Genomic DNA, 22,224 nt, shown 5'->3' with positions numbered 1-22,224 from the left:
GAGGGTGCAGCATGGTTAGAGCAAACCTCAGGAGTCAGAGACATCCAAATAGGGAGAAATCCCAGACTTTTATCTCTAGTGTATTTACAGGATTTTATTAAGACACTAGAAGGGAATGTACTTCTTTCTTGGGCATGAAAAATACACATTTTCTACTTAGGGGAAGTTACTTATTTTCATTTTGCCAGAGGAACGTACAAGATACAGATGGGGGAGCAGCGAGACACACAGGTCTTACCCACTTTCTATGTGCCAAATAGCAAAAACAGAATCATGCTTTCTGAAGTATTTTCTTTCGTAAAATACCACATTTTTTACTTCTAAAATGAATGTGCATCAGGTACGTGTGCCTGCTATCAAACCTTGAAAAAAAACAATGGAGGAAAATTTGCTAGCTGTGGTTGATGAGGGCTTTACAGCAGCCCTGACAATGGTGAATTTTCTGTTTGAAACTTTGTGAGCTGAGAAACTGGTCGCAATGAGATTAGGGCTATGTGTTCTTCTCCTAGGGACATGGGTGGAAGAACAGGCTTTGAACTTGGTTTGCACAGAGCAGTCTTCCCTCTACTGCTAGATCAAACTGCCATAAAAAAACACAAGGGGAAGGGGAGAAAGGAAGGGACATTCTGTCTCAGTTGGTACCCTTGTCTTCTAACTGGACATGAGAATGAGGTTACAGATTTCAAAGTCTATTTGAGCTGAAAAATTTTGAGTTTTGGTTTCTCTGTGCCTGAAAATCTGGATTCTATCCCATGTGACAGATATGATGCTCTTTGAAATAGAAAAGATAAATGCTTTACAGACACCTTTTGCATAGAAATGATATCAATTAGATTTCACTGGGAAAATTTCTGAACCTAAAAATCATAGTCAAATATGCATTAAAATGTTACTGCACTCATATTTCTGTTTCAGATTTAACCTATAAAGGTTAGGAAAGATTTAAAATTATGATCTTGCTTTTAAGTTAAATTATTGATGAAACTTATTTAAATACATTCCCACGAATGGAGGAATTCAACTTCTATAGCAGGGGACCAGTTGAGGGAACACGGTTTTAAAATGTGCTGGTGGATGACTTTAAAACTCTGCTTTTAGTTCCAGATTTTTTTTTTTTTTTTCAAAACACTCTTTTCAATTCTCTGTGTTAAATGGTATAAAATCTGTATAAAATTTAAGGCTTCTAAAACTGAAATGTTCCCAGTGACTGACCTTGATTAAGTGTTGAAGTGCTGTTGATGTCACCTGAGATAAAAGACGATTCAGATTGTTTTCTCACAGTGTCATTCCACATCCTTCTTATACGACTCTGTTAACATAAAGCAGTGAAACAGAAGCACAGTAAGTTACAAAAAGATTTTTTCCTAACGTGCTATTATGTAGAATATTTGTGTTTATTTTGGCCTAAAGTAAGCCATTCTTCTAGCATGTAGTGAAACTCCTTCTTTTGTTATTAAAACTCTAATTTATTAAATTTCATTTAGATGAAACATGATGGTATAAACCTTCCTATAAACCAGCCCCTAATTAAGAAGAAAAATAAGGTGTTTGCATTAGACTGAAGTAAAAGGAAATCAAAGAAGAAGAAATCAAATCTACTATGCCAAAGTATATATTTGCCATCTAAATGATAATAATGAGAAGACAATTAGTGCTTCTGATTGGAATACATCTCAGTAGGCTTTTTATAAATAAAGTTAATTAAAAGATGCTGTCAAAATCTTTGTTACCTGAGTGCCAGAGGAATAGCGAGCACTAGTTCTTGTCGTTGATGCCTTCACTGAACTGTGGGGACTCTCAGTTGGTAGTCCACCACAGCAGTAGGAATGTCGGAAGCATTTGCCATATTCCTTACGTACCTACAGGGAAAAAAAAAAAAAATATTTAGCACAAAAAAGCGTGTTAAATATCTCCACTGGCAAAAACACATGAACCTTGCACTGAAACTACTCACACACTTTTCAAGCAAACAGATAGTTCCTGTCTGTTGAATTGGTGGCCATTAATCAAAATTGAGTATTTTTCCCTACTTAGCTGCAGCATTCTCAGCTATCCAGGACTTCTGAACAAACTATTTCCAAGGTACACAAGCACTTCATTTAGATGTGCCTGAATAATCGTTACTGAGTAATTTATGGGATTATTTTTACTTCATCTTCATATTGTAGACTGATATAGTTAAGTTTACCTGAACTGATTTCTGGCTGAAAATAGTCCTTGTTATATGAGCTTTTGGTGCAGAAAAGATAGAAAGCACGTCTCCCACCATAGCACGCAAGAAGGGCTGAGGTAACTAGCCTTTGGGCTGCTCGGTACTGCCCATTATGTTATCCCTTCCAAGAAAGTGTGCAAAACCTGCAATGACTATAAAGGCATTTTCATATAAAGTTACTCTGTGTAACTCAAACAGCTGCTAGTTCATATGGTCACCCTGCTTAGGGATTGTACAAAGCTCACAAAAGCCATTGCCCCACGCCAGGCAGAGCACCAGCTATGCTGGTGGAGGCACCATCCGTGTTCCAGAGTCAAATTTTGTACTGTAAAGGCTGGAAATGAAGCATCTTTCACTTTTAGGACCAAAAAATAAAATCCTCATTACTGTCTTTGTTGAACCTAGAAATCTGAATATACCTCTGTATATGAGATTTTTGTCTGACAGAGCAACAAAACTAATTAATGATTCCAGTATTTGGCCTGCGTTTATTCACCTTCTGTTTCCAGTGTTATACTGGAAACTTTAGTTTTATAATTTATGTGTGTTACCACTTGTCATGAAAGTAATCAGGATTAATTTACAGAGCAGTTAATTCTCTCATATTTGGTGACTGCTACACTGACTACTCTTTTCACATAACAGAATAGTGCACACACATCTCAGACAGCATCAGTGAAAGGATAAAATTTGTAAAGATGGTTAAGTCTAAATCTGTAAATCTTCCACCAGATACTTGGGAATCTAAGTGTCTCTTCTACTTCAGTGAGACTCCTAAGTTTCTGCGAAAAGTAGGATTACAGCTAATTGGAAATTCTGTTTGACCGATGAATATATAGGACAGAAAGTTACGTTTGTGTAAAAAGGGGAGAGGAGAAAATGCAAGAAGTTAATAGTGTGGATTTACATATGCCATGTGCTGTTTTCAATATTGTAAGAATTTTACTCATGGAATACATACTGTTGTGTTTCTATAAACCACAATGTTGAAGAAAATTTGAGTAGTTAGTGCCTTAACTTCAAGCTAGGGACAATAACTCATCTTTTTATAAAAGTATATGGTACATATTTTAAGTGAACCCCTATCTATATCAGCACAAAAACACATAAAAAATGAAAACAAATGCACAGACATAGAATTATAATCTTTAACTCTGTAGTCTGAAAAACGTAAGTCTATATATATCATCACTGGATGGTATAACACCTAAGAAAATACATTCCTGAACACTAATGGATATTAAATGCTCCAAACCACTACATAGCAGAGACAATAGCAATCAAAACTGTATTTTTACCCAAATACCACCCTCCAGGGCTGGTTTTGCCTAATGCCTATATTGCAGTGAATGTACATTATCTGTCAGCACTGCGCATTCCACTGTCATTATTTCTAAATTATAGCTTGTTGGAAACTGATGGAAGCAACAGCACTATCATCTTGTCAGAACTGGAAACATAATAGTTTTCACTTTCACAATTCTATTTCTCTGTTCAATTTAGTGACCAACTAGTAATAACAGAATAAAAAGACTACATTAGCTATGCAGACAGAGGATAGGATGATATCCAGTCAAAGGCATCGAAACTTAAAAATCTTAAATGGCAGCTTTAACATTCTTTCAGGTATAAATCTTATTGCTCTAGGTTATGCTTTTTCACACTTGACTGATATTTTAATATTGCTTTTTGCTGACTCCACTTAATATAAAAACAATGCACAGCTGTAAAAAGAAATAAAAAAGGAATCTGGTTTTGATTTTCAAGTCCAATACAAGTGGTAGAAAGGGCAACATTATATGAAACCCTAATCTAGAAATTATTTGCATTTTGATAATGCTTGCATTTTCTTCCCTCTCTTCTTTTCTTAGGCTCAATCTCCTCTCTAAGTGTGCTTTTGTTCTCTCAATATGAGAGGAGTGCTGTGTTCATCTGGATAAAATTCTTTCTGTCTACCAGATCTTTTCCTAAAACATGGCTGAATGCCATCGTCTACACCAAATTTAGAGACGCTGATACTGTTATAGCTGGTACAGCTGAGAACACGCAAGAATGTGATTTTTGTACTTACACAGCGACGCTTTATCCAATGGTCTCAAACCATTTTATAAATATCAGCTAATTATGCCTCTGGTGAGCTAATTATAACAGGAGTTAATAATTGCTAGGTCTCCAGCCTCAAACTGGTAAAAATATTTAGAATCTAAATATTGCAAATTGGGTATTTCCAAATGTAGGATGCATTGCATTTTATGTTAAGTATTTTTGGGTGGGATTTTTTGACATTTACCCTTCCTCTCAACTCTCGTTACTTTCATTTGCCATGTCTTCTAACACATGCTACGAGCTTTTTTCTTTTTGTCCTTCACTAAAGCACTTCTAAGGCATCCTTGGAAGCAGTCTCTATCCTCAGTCTGAGGAAGACAGGGGGTGCAGGGAACCCAGAGAATCCCACCCAGCTGTGCCCTTAATTTCCTTCTCTCTTGCTTGCTTCTCTCTCCCCTGCTAGCTTTTCCCCAGCAGATCTGCTCCTTCTGGACCTCTCTGCTCCCATCGGGCGAAGGGGAGCAAAACTAATTTAGTACATCCTACTCATGAGGGAAGGCTCTTGCCAAGGGATTCTAGTTTTTCCATTTAAGAGCATGAAGCTGCTGAATCGTTTGAAAAAATGTAGTCATGCTGGCATCTTTGGAAAACTCTCCCCATTAGCAGTTGTCTAGCATTAATGACTACTTTTTTCTATGGTGTGTTGAAGTTCATAACAAAATTAATTTTTACATCTCACTTAATTTTGTAATGAACGAGCACTTATATAGTACAATCCCTGTCTATCACCCATAGCTTTATGTGGCAGCTTAATGGGATCTCAGGAGAGGTCCTCTGCCTTGATCTGAGAAAGAGAGAGTTTCCAGGCTCAGATGGGCTGATATTGTAAATGATCCTGTTTGTAGTGCTGCAGCAGAGGCAGGATTTGTTTCACACGCTCATAAAAGACTTTTGGCTGTAAGTCCAGACTAATATATACCATTACCAATGTTAAAGAGTACATTTTCCATAGTAATCTTCTTCCCAAAGCCTCAAAACTTTTCAAGCTCAGGTTGGAAATGCTACATCCATTTTAAACCCATCCAGGCCACAGAGCAGTTACATGACTCCCACAAGCACACACAGCAAGAACTGCTTTTGAATCCTAGTGCCCTCTTCAAACAACTTCAAAATACTCTAGTTGTTGCCACTGCTATTTTTTAAGAAATAAATGTGGTATTTTTAGAGTTAGGGAACACGCATCTGTTTTTTCAGTGACTTACTTTTTTTTGAAGGGCACAATGAAAGATGAAAATAAACATTCCTTGGAAAGCATTAAATACTGTGAAGAGATACGTCATCACAACAGTTCCCTCATTGATAAACAGCAGGCCAAATGACCATGTTAGGCCAAGGAGACACAGGAGAGCAAATGCACCCAGGACCCAGGATCTGTAAAATAAAATTAATTTTAGTAACATTACTTATGAGAATGCATGTCGCCAAATCCAATATTAACATTTCAGTTCCTGCAGTTGACTCTTACTAGGTTCATATTCAAATGTAAAAATTCCTTGGGTTTAACCTTTTATCTATTAAAGAAAGAACAGTTCCATTTAGTACTCTTAGTCTCCAGTGAAAACAGCAAGAGTAGATATGACCTTTTTCTTTCTCAAGAACTGCATAGGATGTCAAAACTATTTTGAAATGCAGAAATATAGCACAAGCCCCAGCTACTCCATTGTTTTATCTGCTTTTAGAAAAGAAATTGATAAATCTGGCTTAGCCACTAATCACACCATAGATTTTAAACAGTGGTTCTGCCATATGACACCAAATAATGTAACACAAATGCACAAAGGTTAAACAGCAGATTAAAAGCCTAGAGCCCAAATCTTTAATGCTCCGATAAACTCAGCTAAACTGAAGCTAGATGGTCTAACTTCCGCATGAAGAAACCCTGCTGAAATGTGACAAAAATATGGATATTGCTCTACTGAATAGTCTAAAAAAGATTCCATCATGAATAGGTTAAGGAAAAGGAATTGTAGAGAACGGCACAGAATGAAAGGGAAAGGGAATTTAGTCAGTGAATTCCACATCTAACTAATGATCTTACTTGATAAATGGCTTATTATCTTCATAGCTAGAAAGCATTATAAGCAGAAAAGAGAAACAAAATTATTAGACAGAATTGAAACAGAAATTAATAAGAGCATTTTAATTGTCTATAAAATTAGTCAAAATTAGGAAATTCAAAATGCAGAGGCAAGCAATTTAAAATTATAAAGGCATATAATAGTTAAAAATTCTTTAGCAAATCAGGTATCTCAAAACTAGTTAATTAAAATTAAGGGAAATCCACAATATTGACCGAGTTTGTAAAGTTAAAAATCATGCTAGAAATTTGTTAATGTAGGGTTCTATCTTACCCAGGTAAGTCCGTATTATAGTAGCCATCACAAACACGGTAATTACTGGTGTGGATGAGAAGACAGAAAGAGGAAAAGGAAGAAAAGAGAGAGATGCTAAAGATTAGCTCTCTCTCTCATCATGCAACATGCAATGAAGCTGATACTGACCTATCTAGAACATCTAGTTCACAATGTTACCCTTACTGAAAACGTCCCTTCGTCATTTTCAACATTCAAAGCAAATCTGTAAGACCCTTTCACATCCAACCCTCAGTGCTAGAAAATTGCACCATCCCTTCAATGTTGATAACAAAAACCTTCAGTATAACATAAAGCTATACAGAATACAGTAAAAGACTATCTAAAGAAGCAAGAGCTTCCAAAGCCTTGTTAATTGTGTAATGCTTATATTACTCTGCAAAAGGGATACTACAGTACAGCACCATGATAAAGTAAACATTTGTTAAATTAGCATGAAAACAGCAGATAATCTTCAAGTTAACAATAATAATAGAGTCAATTCTCTCGGGAGAACAGGATTACGAGTAGAAACAGCTCAGAATCCCTAAATCAAAAAGTCATTTAACAAAACAAACTTAATATAATCATATCAGCCATGCAAACAGGAACATCATTTTTGAATTGCATTTTAAATGCAAATGAAATTACTACAGTGCTGTGGCATTTCCGTGAAACAGTTTCTTGGCACTAGTTCCAGGCTGAAATTATCTAATTTTGACCGGCGTTTGTGACATTACAGCAACAATGTGACGAAAGCAGGATTGGCTCTGTTTGCTTCTAATTGACATCTGCAGTTGCTGGGAGACAATGGCATGTGCTCCTAATGGAGAGTAGCTTTCAATCAGTTTAGCAATCAGAAAATAATCATAGTTCTCATACTTGAACACAAAGCACTTACTTAATGTTTTCCAACCTGCTAGAGTCTGGTTTCAAAGTGTTTGAGTGCTTCACCATTTTGCACAATGTGATCACCAGGAAGATAAGATTCAGCTGTCAAAACAGGTAAGAATGAAATTAAGCTACTTCAAGTAATAGGTTGAATAATGATGATGTTACAGACTAAACAAAAACCCCATCATTTATTTTCAAATATGTAGTGAAACTAGGTAACTATATCAGACAGTCTTTAAAAGGTGATTGCAAATACATATGAGGGGAAAAAATATGTTAGAAGTCCTTGTTTCACTTAGTTTCCAAATTCACCACATTGTCACAAACCGCCATATTTAGCTCATGTCCAACGCTTGTCATTGTCAGTCTAGCTCTGTCTTCCAGCATGTTGTGCTCAGCCTCTGTTCACCTTCGTCTGTCACTTCTAGCCCTGTTCCCCATCTCACTGACCTCCTCCAAGGACTATGGTTACCCCTCTACTATACTATACTAGTTGTCTTTTTATCACCCCATTCTGCTTCTGGAATGTTTTTGCCTTTGCTGGTTTCTCCCTTTCTTTTTTTTTTCATTCCTTTTTGTTCTCACAAATTCCACTGGGGTCTTGAAAACACCTTAAATGTAACTGAAGAAAAAGAAAAGAGAAAAAGAAACACAAATATGTAGCAAATGCATCAAACTTAACAGTGCCATAGACATATGCTGGTGGTATACCCTCCTACTGCCCTCTTTCCCTTTGTAGTCTGGATTCTGTTGAAGCGAGACTGCCACTTGAAGGAAAGGACTATGCTGTCTTATTCTTGTTGTGTCATTTATATAAATAACACTGAGGAAGTTACTGAAGCTAATTTTTTATAGTTTTCCCACTGTGAAACAGAATCACAGGTATCAAAGATACTAGGTGTCTTTTCCCTATTGATTTCAAAGCATGTTAAGAGCAGAAGTAAGCCAAATAGGAGGATGCCTGAAGAATATGGGTTGAAAAGTGGTATACAGTTAATTTGAGTAATTAGTACGTGATGTCCTATATCATGCAGACAATTCCAATAAAACAGTATGTTTAAAAACATATGAGCTATGTTCTTTCAGGGAGAAGACATATACCCGTTATCTGGTACTGGAGTGGTCCACAAGAAATGGCTGAGCCAATAGCTAAGAGAAGATAGGAGAATATGCTTGGACATCCTTATAGATAGATTATAACCCCATTCTTACAATCTTCTGTTATATATCTGCAACTGGTTACTGATGGAGAATGATCAAGGCCAATCCCTCACTCTGGGGAGCCTTTGGTTTAATGCAGCATCAAAATCCTCACAATTTTTGTAACATTGGGGATACCATTTCATACCAGATGTGTTCCTACAGCTGTGCCACAATGTTCAGAAATGTCACTCAAATCCTAATCAGGAGCAGGTCTTAACAATCTTGAAAAGATAAGTATTTTGAAGGCTCTGATCAGAGTCTGCTAATAAAGGCATGTATTATAGAAATAATTCCTACTGCTAAGAAATAGAAATAATTCACTGCTGCTGCTGCTGTCTCAAAATCAGGATGGACAGTATGAACTGTAACACAGTTCTCAACACCAGAGGTGTTTGGCAGCTTTTGACCTCATCAGTCCCAATTCAAAGTAAAACATTTTTACAATTGTATCTTGAGATTAATGCAAAAAGTGTATGTGATACAAATAACAAAAATAAGCTTTTATAATTTATTTCTGTCTGTGTTTCAAGAACTGACAGAAAATACTTGACCTTTAAGTGGAGGTATGTACATGGTGTAGGTTAAGCATGATTTCCATTGCTGCAAAATGTAATAGAAGTGTTAGTATCTCATGACCCTGCTGATTACCTTTTATGATTCTCATAGGTAATGACTAACCAGTTGAGAAACACTTCATTATATCATTGTGATCATTTTGTTCCTCTTATCTAGGTTTCCACTGTACTGTGTAAGTTCCATGGGTGAGACAACAAAGTTGCTTCTTTCCCTAGCCTTTGCACCAGACAGAGCATGGGGGCTCTGCGTGTGACCTGACCCTCAGTTCCATGCCTTTGCAGGCAGACTTTCTTCTTCTGTATTTGAGTAAGTTTCTTGCACATTTTGGTAGCTGATATAACATACACTTCTCCATCATGCTTAAAAAAAATTTACTTTTTGTTAAAACAAACAGATTAAGAGTTAAGAGACATGCCCCATGCCAGTCCTAACATGTAAATCAACTTTGGCTGCAACCTATGAAACTGAGAGTGCACAATCCAGTTCAGAATAGTATTTACAGCACAGCTGGAAGCTAATCCTTGCCTAAGTAGCTACCCTGGAGTATCCTGTACTGTACTAGCAACATCGTTCTTGGATCAAAAACTCATAGATATGGCTTAGCCCATAAATGACTACCTTATGAAATGAGAGGTTTTTATCCTCTGATTCTTTGTACAACTGAAGTGCTGGTTTGACAGATGAAAAACAAAAGCTTGTATTTACATACTGAGGTTCCTTCGGTGACATGCAAGCAGACACAGCCCTACCCTAGAGCCTAAGCCAAGCTCCAGCGTATTAAGCAGGTTTTATGCAGATACTCAGCTCTGTCTGTATATGTCCTTGCTGGACTAGGGAATAACTGTACATAGCAGTTTCTTAATAGACATTTTAATGCTAATTTAGGTACAGGCTCCCAGAAGCAGCCCACAGAAACAGTAATGCTGTATCACAGTAGCTGAAAATGTCCTTCCAAGGAAAAAAGAAAAAAAGAAAAATATTGTACTTTGAAGACAAAGTAACTATGACAACAGAACATATGATACTTGTTTCTCCATCACTGTGAAATATTGCATAGTTTTCAGTTTCAGCAGTCAAAAGACAATGGTTTGCCACTTGTTCAAACATGCTGGCATCTCTGTTACACACTGTATCATTATCAAAAGCCTATTTTGCCCACTTACAAATACTGTAACCAAACCTTTCTATAGATTCGCTTTTGGCTCCCTTACTGCTTTTCATCTAGAAATTGATTGTTTTGGAGGAACTCATGAGCTAAAGACTTTTGGGCACCCTGCCATTTTATTAGACACGACACTAAGCAGTGAGGGAAGGGAACTTGTTGGAGAATAATTGCTTTTAGAAGGAATGGCTGAATTACTTTTCTTGGTGAGAAATACATGAGGGGAGAAGGAAACACACTTAGTGCTTTTGCATTTATTTGTACCAACTTTGTATAAGAAAAGCTTTTTCAGCCCTGAGAAACCACGTCTGAGCTCAGAGCTGAGCCTGTTTTGAGCAGAAGGTTCGACCACAGATCTTCTGAAGTCCCTTCCAACCCAAATTGTTTCATGACTGTGTGAGGACTGAACTGTTACTGATCTAAGCAAATGAATCTGTAGATGTTTTCCAAGCTTGACAGACGGTCTGAGTAGGACACCTTTCTTCAAGAAGAATGTTCACCACAAACATGCAGTACTCTGGGGCCACACAAAGGCCCATGTGAATGGCAAGATGGGCTTTTGAAAACAAACTTTTAAAAGAAAAAATGGGCCTCTGACAGTGATGACTTTCTCATCACTTCATTTAACATAAAGAGCTAGTGACTGGCTAGGCCTCATCCTGACTACTGGGTTGCATCGACCTCAGATGAACCAAAATCTGCACCTGAACAGTACCACTCTCCTTGAATGACAATAAAAAATATGAATACATCATGTAAACACACACACAGCCACAGTGTATACATCTCAAACAATCGTAAAATAATACCCTTGATAAAGTCAGTAAAATCTCTTTCATGCTGCACTTCTGAAAATCAGACCAACACTCTTTCAAAAGCTAAAAATAAGAATTTAAAAGTCTGGTCAGGCATCAGGTTCAGATTTGAAGATTCTGCTGATACCAAGAGTGACAAAGCTCCAGTAGGTGGAGCTATGATGTGAGATCTCTTAAAAGTCAGTAACAATAAGTGAAAACTTGGATTGATAGAATTTCATTAATGTTTATATCAGGTTTCTGCTGTAATTTCTAAAATATGTTATCCACTATAAGAGACAGGATACCGGATTACATAGACAACTATCTTAATCTATACTCTGATTTTAGATATGCATGTAAAAGTAAAAAAAAATTAATTAGAGCACCTTTTAAAATACCAATTCCTACTTATGTCTTAATATGTCAAGTGTAATTGGATAGAACAGAGCAAAAGAAAGACAATTAGATATATATTAAAAAATAAAAAGTAACTACTTTAAAATATAAAATGTGAAGAATTTTTATGGTAATAATCTAATGCAGCACCCTAGAAGATCATGCTTCTTTCATAGAGAACACAAAGAGGGCCATTTCTGGTTTGGAAATCAGAAGGCACTGGACATGAAAAATGGTAGAAATAGGAATTTTGTCTTTCTGGCACCTGAAACCTATGTAATTTTGAGAGAAGGAGTGTCTTCAAGTCAAATTAACTTCTTTAAAAAGTATATGTAATAACCTGCACAGGAGACTAATGGATTGGCATTAGTTGGAGGTACAATGAATTAGTAGCCAAATAAAGCCAGGTTTTGCAATAATTATGATAAATATCCCCCTGCGAGCAATATATAAATACCATTTACCAACTATCTACTGTAGAATGTTATACATGTATTATTTATATACATAAGCTTACAAATACAGTCCATTTTCATATGTGGAGCTAGAACATGTGTGCATCTGTATGTATACATCTGTGACTTTGGTGAAGTAATGCTTCAACCTGAGTGAAAAAAGAAACTATCTTTCCTATGTTAATGAAATATGTTAATGCTTAAACATTACACTGAAACTTCCTATGTTAATGCTTAAAGAACCTTTGGTAGCCTAATACATTGGCTCCATCTGCGAGAAGCAAACTCCAGTAGTTTTAGCTGAATTAATGTCAAACCAACATCACCCATTCTTTGGATATGAATGCATATGGATCTACACAGAAGTCAAAATACTCAGGCTTTTCTGACCACAGATTACAGTAGTGCACTGTTTGTTTTATAGCCATGAACCTGCTCAATTGAATCACGTCTGCCTGAGCTTAGCAGCTTAAAATTCATTCCACACAGCCAGCAGTGCTGACATGGATATGATAAGACAGAAGAACAGAAACACCACTCTGAAGTAACCTAGCTGAACTGCACATGTTCTGACCCTTTTTCAGCTCCCCGGAGCTTTTGTTACCTGGCAAATGCAGCTCTAAAACTGCTCTTGTATCTCCAGATCTTTGCTCTTAGCCATGCAGAAGCCTATTTCTCTCTGGGACTGGCAGCGAGAGAGGTGCTCTCTGAAGAAGGCTTCTAAATGAGTGTGCACACTGAACTCTTACTGAACTGAATTAATTATTAAAGATGCAGATGGAGCTGTCCAAATGATAAGAACAGCTCCTGACGTATCATGATCCAAGCTTTCATTAAACCATTTCAGGCATACTAATGGTTTCCCACCGCTCATTACTTACATGCTCTTTTCTCATAGATATAATAACCCTGGTGCCCAAAGGCATGACAGGCTATGGAAACACTGAAGTTGAAAAGTTCCTCAGAAGACGTACTGAGGAACTTCATACTTCCCTCCCTCATTTTGTGCAAATCTGTATACAGGTGCAAGTGCAAATGCTTAGAAACTCGGAGAAAAAACTGTAAATTAAAGTAGTAAGCAATATTGTCAAAAAAGAGTTTATGTGCATTGACAGTACTATTAAACTGAGAATCATAAAAGTGATTTGATTAACATGCTAAAAAGCTTACCAAGGTGAAATTCTCACATGCTATTGACACTAAGTAAGCCACAGTACAAATATGGCTTTTCGGTTACACTGCACATGACATATTATTTTTTAGCCATTACACTTCTCACACTTCTCTTCCTCTAGTCTCTCTTGCTTTCTCAGTTGGGACGATTAGAGGGCAAAGCAATTGCTAGAGAAGAATTACTCCCAGGAACTGTGCTGTGATTGCTACCTGCTGTTTCATATTTTTGAAGTTGGGAATACTGCTCCCAAAGGCCTTTTGCTTCTCAGCCTAAATGATTTGCTGGAGGATAATAATGTCATGGCCAGTAAATAATAGTGAACTATGTCTGTACATGGTCAATATGATTAAATGTCCTTCACCTCTATTCTCACTCTGACCTGGTTATGAGAAAGTGAAAAAGCCGTCAGCAATGCCCAAAGCTTCCCATGTGAAATGTTATTTTAAAGCAAGGGAGAAAAATAGAGGTGACTTAGCAAAATACTCCCAGTAACAATAAAATAAAAAGCTAGACATGAAAAGCAAAATTATCACCAGACAATCAGACTTGAGGTAACTGAACTATTGTGGCATCAAACTTAGAACAATTTTCTAGTAGTGATTACAACAACTGCAAGAAACAACTTTGTGTTGAAAAATATTGCCTATCATTGAAAACAGTAAGTATATCTTTCAATTGTAATTGTAGGTTTAATTTAAAAAGAATTCCTATCATCCTGAGCCTTGATTTAATTTCAATGTATTTAGAATAAACTCTGTATAATTATTATGGCCTATACTTATATCTTATAAACACTGTATTTTTTCTAATTTAACTCATACACACGTGAGTTTTGTCATCTATGCCTATTTCTTTGAAGATATGCCAATGAACTCAACTCCTACACTGCACAACCATCTTTTCTTAAAAGACTGCTCAAGGATTGAAATAGTTTTAATATAAACAGAGAGTAAAAACAACCTAAATATACATAAGCTATTTCAATATTGAAGATACCAGGAAGGAATAAAGTACCTACAAAAGACTGTCCAGGTACATTTTTTATAGAAAGTTCCATAATCAAAGCATCAGTTTATGTTCACATGGAGAAGTAATGTAAGCTGTAAGCTACAAAAAGTGTTGAAATAGTACATCTGGCGTATAGATCTACAGAAGTCAGAAATTTCAAAATTATGCCTGATGCATATGCTTCAGGCTGAAAAATAATAATGACAAAATACAATTCCTGAATTTGGAAATTCAAGGGAACTGAACTTCTGTTAACATTTCACAACTCTGCTACAGTATAAAAGCAGGGGAACAGGTAACTATTTAGACTTTCAAAAGCATGAAAACAAATGAATTCAACCTTCCAAACTATCAGCAGTTATGAGAAAAGCTCTCTATGTACATAGGCTATGTCCCCAGCACCAGCCTTCTAGAACATTTCCCAAGTATAGCCAGGCTTTAAAGATACTGAACTAGCAGAGAAAAACAAGGTGAGCCAAAACACACGTCTTGCATTCACTTTCCTTTCAAATTCCTATGTTTTGCAGTGTTGGTATTATTAGTCTGAAATAACAAGGAGATGTTTTTCCCCTGGGTTGACAGATGACTATGTGCTTTTTATCTGAAAGTGCTCAGAGAATGGATAATTGATGTATGAACACAATATTCAATCTTAAGTGGACAACGGGGCACACAGCTGTGGGTGTAGAGATGGGTGTGCATGCATACAGTGACTTTACTCAAATGATTGCAAGAATGTGTATATGCTTTCTACTGGTTACATAGTATTCTATTATTTATACTAAAACAGATGAACTTGTATGTCTGACATACATTACATGTAGCATAAATACACACAGAAGTAGTCATGGAAAAATATGCATATGCAAATACACATACAAATACTGTGTAAGAGTAATGAAATATAAGATTCATTTAATTATCCAATGCATTAGAACACCCTTTTGAGATAATTATGTTGGATAATTAGCAGTTAAATTCTGGAACATGTACAATAGTGATTCAATTGAAAGCAATAATAATGGTTCCTTTAAAAAAATCTCCATGTTTAGTACTTCATTGATTTTTCATATGACTACACATGTCAATACGACCTTCAGAGTTCAAGCCATTAGGAAAAAATGGCTACGCTGAAGTGCCACCACAGCTTTGACAATTAATCATTTGGTCAGCACTCTAAAGATTTCTGAACACTTATATAACCATTGGTCACATTACAAATTGTTTATAAGCATTTTCATGAAACGTCTTGCGAGTAAGGATGGTATTGACTGATGTTATTCAATCTTTTTAACTTTGCTGTGAGGCAACCTAAAAGGAAAGGAAAAAACCAAAGTTCTTACCAGAATAATAAAGGTAACAGGTCCAATGAAACTCCAGATAAAATAGTTATCTACATGGAGCCAGCAACTATAATGGAAAAAAGAGAATGAAAAGTGAACAACTGCATTAGCACCTCAGTCCAACAAATGGAAAGTGCTAAAATACTTCTTAAGGTAACATTTTGCCAGCAAACAATGATAAACATTGCACAGTACCGCTTAGTCCATGGACAGTTTTTCCTAACCTGAAACTCTTCTGATGAGTCCTCTTTAATAACACTATTGAACTTGAACTGAACTTTCATCAGGAATAGCTAAGATATGAGAACAAACAAAACCAAAACGAGCTCTCTTTCCTTTCAGTCAAAAGGCTTGGTCACAGGTGTTATCATGGACTAACGAACCTAACATCAGTAAATATTTTTCACAGGTTTTCCATGTAATCCTCAAACTCTGCTTTTAACTTTATATCATAGGCAAAGTGCTTACTCCTGAGGAATGTGAGACAAAAAATGTTCAGATGCCATGTTTTGCTGAAAACCAATACGGTATAAATAAAATGCCTCAACTGGGAGTTGAACAGTAGAGAAAGAATACATATGATATTAGACTATATGATGTGTAAACCTACTAGGGCAGACTTCACTTAGCAATTCGTTTTTCATACAGGCCAGTTCCCTGCTGAATTGCTCTTATTTGTCTTTCATCAGTAGCGAAATCAAGCAGCTTTCTTGTAGTCAACAGTATCTTCCCATTCTGTAACTAATTTAATCAAAGGACAAAGTAAACACTATTGGAAGGCAAATTCATGCCTCCAGCAACTCACATCCGCAGAAATGTTTTCTGTCTACCTTCTGTCACTTTCTATATATATCTGTATTTTTGTAAATAAAAGGCAGTGGCTAATTTTAATCCCGCTCTAGTCGCTTGATAAAATATTATCAAAGTGAAACATATGGGTTGGAATATTGTACTGTCATAATTCAGGACGAGAGTTAGCTAGAGGGACAGTTGAACAAAGAGATCTAATGAAGCTTTAGCTTAAAACTGGGTGGTTAGGCCTGTCAGATGCTTTAAGTTGAGAATTTTTACTTAATATACATTTGAGGCCAAAAAGTTATTTACTTTTTCAATTTGTTTCAGGTCAGTCTTTTGTGTTAAAAGAAAGACCATAATTTAGAATCAGTCTCTCTAGAGTACAAATCCTCTGAACCTAGAGAATTACAAAAGACTTGATTGTAATTTGTGCACAGCATTGCCATTCTCTTACGAATAAAGCTTTCAGATGGTATTTTAGTCTGTCAGGGACCCTCTGACAGCTAATAGGCTTTAAAAAATTATTCACTTGAAAAACACTCAGGTCACTTGCAATTACTTACGCTTTCTCTGTTCCGTAGCTCTTATAGTCAATAGCTGCTGAGACACCAACTACTGTAGCAGGGAAGAGGTAGCCAGCAACATAATAGTACTTCTTCCTAGAATATTCACTTTCAAATACTTCTACTAACATTAGATAAAGCTGCACTCCTTCAAGACACATCCAGGCAAAGGCTGCCAGGAAGAAAAAGTGTAAGAGACCTGCAAATATTGGACATGCAATCTGCAAAGAAAAAGAAAGAGGGAAATATAAACCACAAAATGTTCACACCATTACATCATCAATTATATAGTGTGTAATAGAAGAGCATATACTTCTATCAGAGATCGTTCACAAATTCAGGAGCATTTTCCCTACCTGAAAACATACACTGAACATTTGAAAATACTAATGTGTGCTCAGTAGCTACAGAAAGTAAATTAGCTAAACAGTATGAATGAAGGTAAGGAAATCATGCCCTCAGCCCTTAGTCTTCAATTATAGAGTGGATTTTTCAATTTTATAAGCAAATCTTTGATTTTGAAACTGATACAGTTTTAGGATTTACAGTTTAGATAATCCGAGACATAAACAGTTGGTTCTAGATGCATAATGTAGTACTGCTTATTTCAAATTATGAAGTTGCCATCAAGCCATTTTTATCTGCTGTAATTTGGAAGTTTCTGCTGCCGTAACAAAATCAAGTCTGAATTGTCTCCCCTTTGGCTGAGTTCTGGATGAAACTATACTGAATTATTAGATTTCAACCCAATGAATTGGTTCAGAATGAATTTCACCAATACTGCCAAAAAACCTGCATGAATGCGCAGTGTCAAAAATGTGTAAATATATAGATAAGGCTCTTTACTAATATATATACACACAAAAAATGGGCCAATAGCTGTTGAGACATATATATGTTCCTAGTACATCAACATTTAATTTCATCTCCTCTTTCAAAAGTTTAAACACCTGCTTCGTTAATAGCCAATGTTTCTCAACTGAAAATGAAAAACATTGCAGTAAGTGGGAAATTAAGGCCACAGTGATATTTTTGATGGATGTAAATACTATTTATGAACATGTCTACCTTATTTTCATACTGAGCTTTTATTTCAGCCTTGCTGTGTCAGAATGCTGAAAGGCTGGCATTGTTGTCATGTTTTAATTCAAATCCATTTCAAACAGTCATTTCAGAGAACAAGATCAGTACACATGGAAAAAACTTACCTTGTACTCTGTCTTATCGATGCCTATTAGGAAAATGAACTCAGCAATGAATAGGTTGATACAAAGGTTCTTGTGAATAGTGTTACGATCACTTTGCAGGCCACGGAAAAAACAGAATGTGAAGATGCAGATGGCCAGGCAAACAAGAGAGATGACAATTCCCACCCAGGTGATGACAGTGAGGAGCAATTCGTGCACTCCATCTTTGTACTAGAAATAACCAAGAATGGAGAAAATTAATATGACTCTTTATGAGTATAAACAAAAACCTATTTTCACAGGTAGCATCCAGAGAAGTTACTTGTCCATTACATGAGATGGGCTAAATGTACTCAGTAATTTCTCAGTCTCAGGTCAGCTTCGCAGAAGAGCAAGATTAGGGCAAGGAGAAAAGGAGCAGGTTTGAGAGAAAAATGTGACTACTTTAGCCAGATCAGATAGCATTTTCACTTTTCCTATGGCTCACGGTAAACTTGTCAGACAAGAACAAATAGAGAAACATAACATTTTGAACACGCCACCAGGCTGTGATGCAAAGAAAGAGAAGACCTTTCCCTGGGACCTCCTAAAAGAGTACATGTTCTTTCCTACAGACCTGCAATTCCACAGTGGTGAAGAAAGCAACAATTTACACATCAGTGAGGACAAAATGCAGAATATGTTATGTGTAATTCCAGCTCTAATCTCATGTTCAGCCAAAGAAGGTTCCTTGCTTCAGTTGCAACAGAATCACTTTTGTCATCTCGGTTATCTTTCCAGCGACCTTTCCGAATACAATGCCTTTATGAGAAGTCTCATATCCTTGCAAATATTGCACGCTCCGGGCCCCCTGACATCCAGTAAGTGCTTTAACTAGACAACAAACCTTCAGAGAATGAAAAGGCATTTAAACAACCAGTATGGAAGCTCTTTGACCTTCCTACTCTATGAAGAGCTGGCACTTGTGCTTCCAGGGAACAGCCCGCACAGCTACCCCTATAGATACTCTCCAGCTGTACTGAGGGGAAGTCTGTAAAATGGTTGTAAGGTTGGTCAGTAACTTTGAAATATGACTTGAAGAAAACTCTTGTCCTTCCTTTGTTTTCTTTCCTGTTATTTTGCTTGTAACTTTATGGGTGAGGAAGAAAAGTGCTACAGAAAGCAAACTGCATTGGAAAGAGTGAGTAGAAGCTATAAATACTTAAGAAACCTCAGCAATTTTGGATCTTGCTAAAAATTTAAGGCTAAATCTTTAAAAGTTTGTTCCCTGCTGATGGCTAGAAACATCATTACCTACCACAATTTCCCGATGAGCCATAAGAATTGCAAAGTTGGTTAGGTGACTGCAAGCACATGTTGTATGAGTTTTATTTGTGTCAACCAGTTTGCAGCCTTGAGTTGACCAGTATCCCATCATAGTCCTCTCTGAGTAGTTCCAGAAGGAGCAATTTGCATTGAAATAATTGTCAGGCTGGGAGATAAAAGGATAACATAAAATGAGGATTTTACACACTAAGATGGCAATAACAATTGTTTAATATGTGTAAAGGGTAATTTAGATTAAACTTTGCATGTTTCGGACAATAAAGTTTTTCATCAGCAAAATTGTGGACTCTGTTATACAAGGAAGACATCTAGTTTAAAAGGGACTTTATAGTCCGAAACACTCTAAGTGTAGTCTCAATTAGGGTAGACCCAATTTTAAACAATTACAATTTCCATCTTACGATTTTATGCACTGATGGTACGTTATAGCCATTTTTGCTTTCTGCAAAATTAGGACTGTGACTTTATTCTGAAGTTATTTTTCCTGTAATTGAGAATTTGAAAATATGATCTTTTTCCTTTGATTCTCACCTTTGGTCAGGCCAAAGTCATGTGAACAGACATCAGGAAAAAGTTTATTACTCAATGTCTACCTATTTTGATGAAAACCAATCAAAACAGATTCATAGAAAGAGGCAAAATGAGAGGAAAATTCAACCATATTTTCTCTATCACAGTAGTGGTTATCTACTTTCCCCATGTGAGACATGAAAACAGAAAAGACCAAACTAACGAGAGAAGAAATATATGAAATAAATTACCTTGAAGAAAATATACACAAATTTAAAGTGTAACAAACCAAGATATAATACATTATTCTTCCCTGAATAAATGTATTTAAACAATTCGTATAAGCTTCTAGAACTTGGTCCAAAATTAATGTACAAAGTTAAAGTGTCATTAAAACTTGCTACATCAGACCATCAAGAACCTTAACAGTTATTTTCTACCGTGCTAAGGTAAGAGTTAATTTTCAGTTAGAAACAAATTAGTCATTTACATTTTCATGTTGATTACTGAATTAGCTTTCATTAAGAATACACTTAAGTTCTAATAATCACTGAACCAGGCTCATTTAATTTTATGTTCATAGACTTAACTAAGCTTGTGTCTCTGACCTAGTCCAACATTTAAAATTCAAATGGAAAAAGGTTATTTTTCTGCATTGCTCTTCTCTCTTGCTGATTTTATGACCTTCCCATTAATTCATTAGCATAACTCACATCAATGTGTTCCAGCGTAAAATGCACAGGATCAGTCAGGTACACCCGGCTAGACTCCTTGTTGATAGAGGCTGCAATGACGTGGGAGTTGACTGCGATCGTGCTATTCCGCCCGGCAAAGTCACTGCCTAGCTTTATGGTTGCATTTTCAGTACTGAGAAAACGCCCCAAACTTTTGTAAATGATGAAAACCAGTTTTGCTAATCCTACAAAAGAAAAAAATCCAATCATCATGCCACAGTGGTCTATGGAAAGATAGCAACCTGTACTCTAATGAACTGACAATAAAACATCAGTAAAGAGGCATTCTCAGGCTATGGATTTGAAGAAAAACACTTAGGAACCCATGATCTTCAAGAAAAGGCCACAGAGCAGTTTTGTTGTGTTTTGTTTTGGTATATTTAACTAGGGGAGGTAATGTAGGTTTTATAAAAGTTAATGGAGTTTCAGTGCTCCGTGCCCAAGACTCACCGTTCCTGCTGTTCTGTTTCACGGTGCTTGCAGAGAGCTGAATCGAGTTGCCTCCTTTACTGCCCTGAGGAAATTTCAAGTCCTGCACCTGGCCCTCAGTAATGAGCACTGCAACATCCAAAACTAAGCAGAGCAGAAAAAAAAAAAAAAAAAAAAAGTGGTAAAAAAGAAGAATGCCGAGAAGGTCTCTTGGCCAGACTGCAATATGCCAGATGACAATATTTCCCCCCACTCTAGTTTTCTCACCCTGCTGTCCTGATTTGCCACCATAAGACTGATCTGTACTGCATGTTTCAAGCACACAGCTTCTTTAACTAAACCTAGAGCACACTACTAAAATGACAGCACTTTAATAGTTATCACATGACATCAAATCTTGTTTTGTGTCCCCAAAACATACACTAAAAAATACCACACACACATTGCAGAGAAATGTCAATTTTAAAGCTCCTAATACCTATGCAGTATCCTCTGCAAAAATTTAGAACTTTAAGTATTGATATAGATATAAAGAGTTTTTAAAACAGTCAGCAAATTAATACCTAAGTATACTTATGCCGTGTATTTAGCCAAGTCAGTATTTGTATCTAAAAAAAATTTCTAATTTTTTTCCTAAATCTAATTCTGTATAAAGGTTTATAGGAAATCATTTTATTGGTTCTACTAAAAAAATACTGAAATTGAAAACTTAGATGCCACTCAGCCTTACTTAACTTTTAATTTTATAATATCAGGAAGCTTTTGTGGGATTACCACTGAAGGCTGGATTTCCCTGGATATGTAAAATCATATAGGTCAGAGCAGTCAATTTGTTGACAAATATCTGCATTACACTAAGCTGGTCTAACTATAGGTCTAAACTATAAACTAACAAAACGTATGAAATTAGAGAATGATTTCTCTTTCAAGCCACACATATGTATGTGCGGTGGGAATTCAGTCTTGCATGGCATCAGTAATGTGTTACTAACTATGACTTGAA

General features: G+C 36.3%; 1 protein-coding gene across 20 annotated transcripts in view; it reads right to left on the bottom strand.

Moving 5' to 3' along the window:
• The window catches only part of ADGRL2 (adhesion G protein-coupled receptor L2), a 399,589-nt gene that overhangs the window by 7,088 nt on the left and 370,277 nt on the right, over positions 1-22,224 (bottom strand). For 10 of the 20 annotated variants that reach the window (XM_074832365.1, XM_074832367.1, XM_074832355.1 and 7 more), the window contains 12 exons: positions 21,243-21,365; positions 20,772-20,977; positions 19,520-19,693; positions 18,244-18,453; positions 17,036-17,256; positions 15,678-15,744; positions 7,571-7,662; positions 6,670-6,714; positions 6,357-6,383; positions 5,521-5,689; positions 1,731-1,859; positions 1,213-1,309 (listed from right to left, as the gene is read on the bottom strand). In XM_074832365.1, the coding sequence (XP_074688466.1) occupies positions 1,213-1,309; positions 1,731-1,859; positions 5,521-5,689; positions 6,357-6,383; positions 6,670-6,714; positions 7,571-7,662; positions 15,678-15,744; positions 17,036-17,256; positions 18,244-18,453; positions 19,520-19,693; positions 20,772-20,977; positions 21,243-21,365 (1,560 nt within the window). The remainder of the gene's footprint in view (positions 1-1,212; positions 1,310-1,730; positions 1,860-5,520; positions 5,690-6,356; positions 6,384-6,669; positions 6,715-7,570; positions 7,663-15,677; positions 15,745-17,035; positions 17,257-18,243; positions 18,454-19,519; positions 19,694-20,771; positions 20,978-21,242; positions 21,366-22,224) is intronic. The other 10 variants (XM_074832366.1, XM_074832368.1, XM_074832358.1 and 7 more) reach the window with 2 other exon arrangements.

Source organism: Strix aluco, chromosome 8 (genome assembly GCF_031877795.1).
Source record: "Strix aluco isolate bStrAlu1 chromosome 8, bStrAlu1.hap1, whole genome shotgun sequence".
Classification (NCBI taxonomy): Eukaryota; Metazoa; Chordata; class Aves; order Strigiformes; family Strigidae; genus Strix; species Strix aluco.
This window is presented reverse-complemented; position numbering and strand designations above follow the sequence as displayed.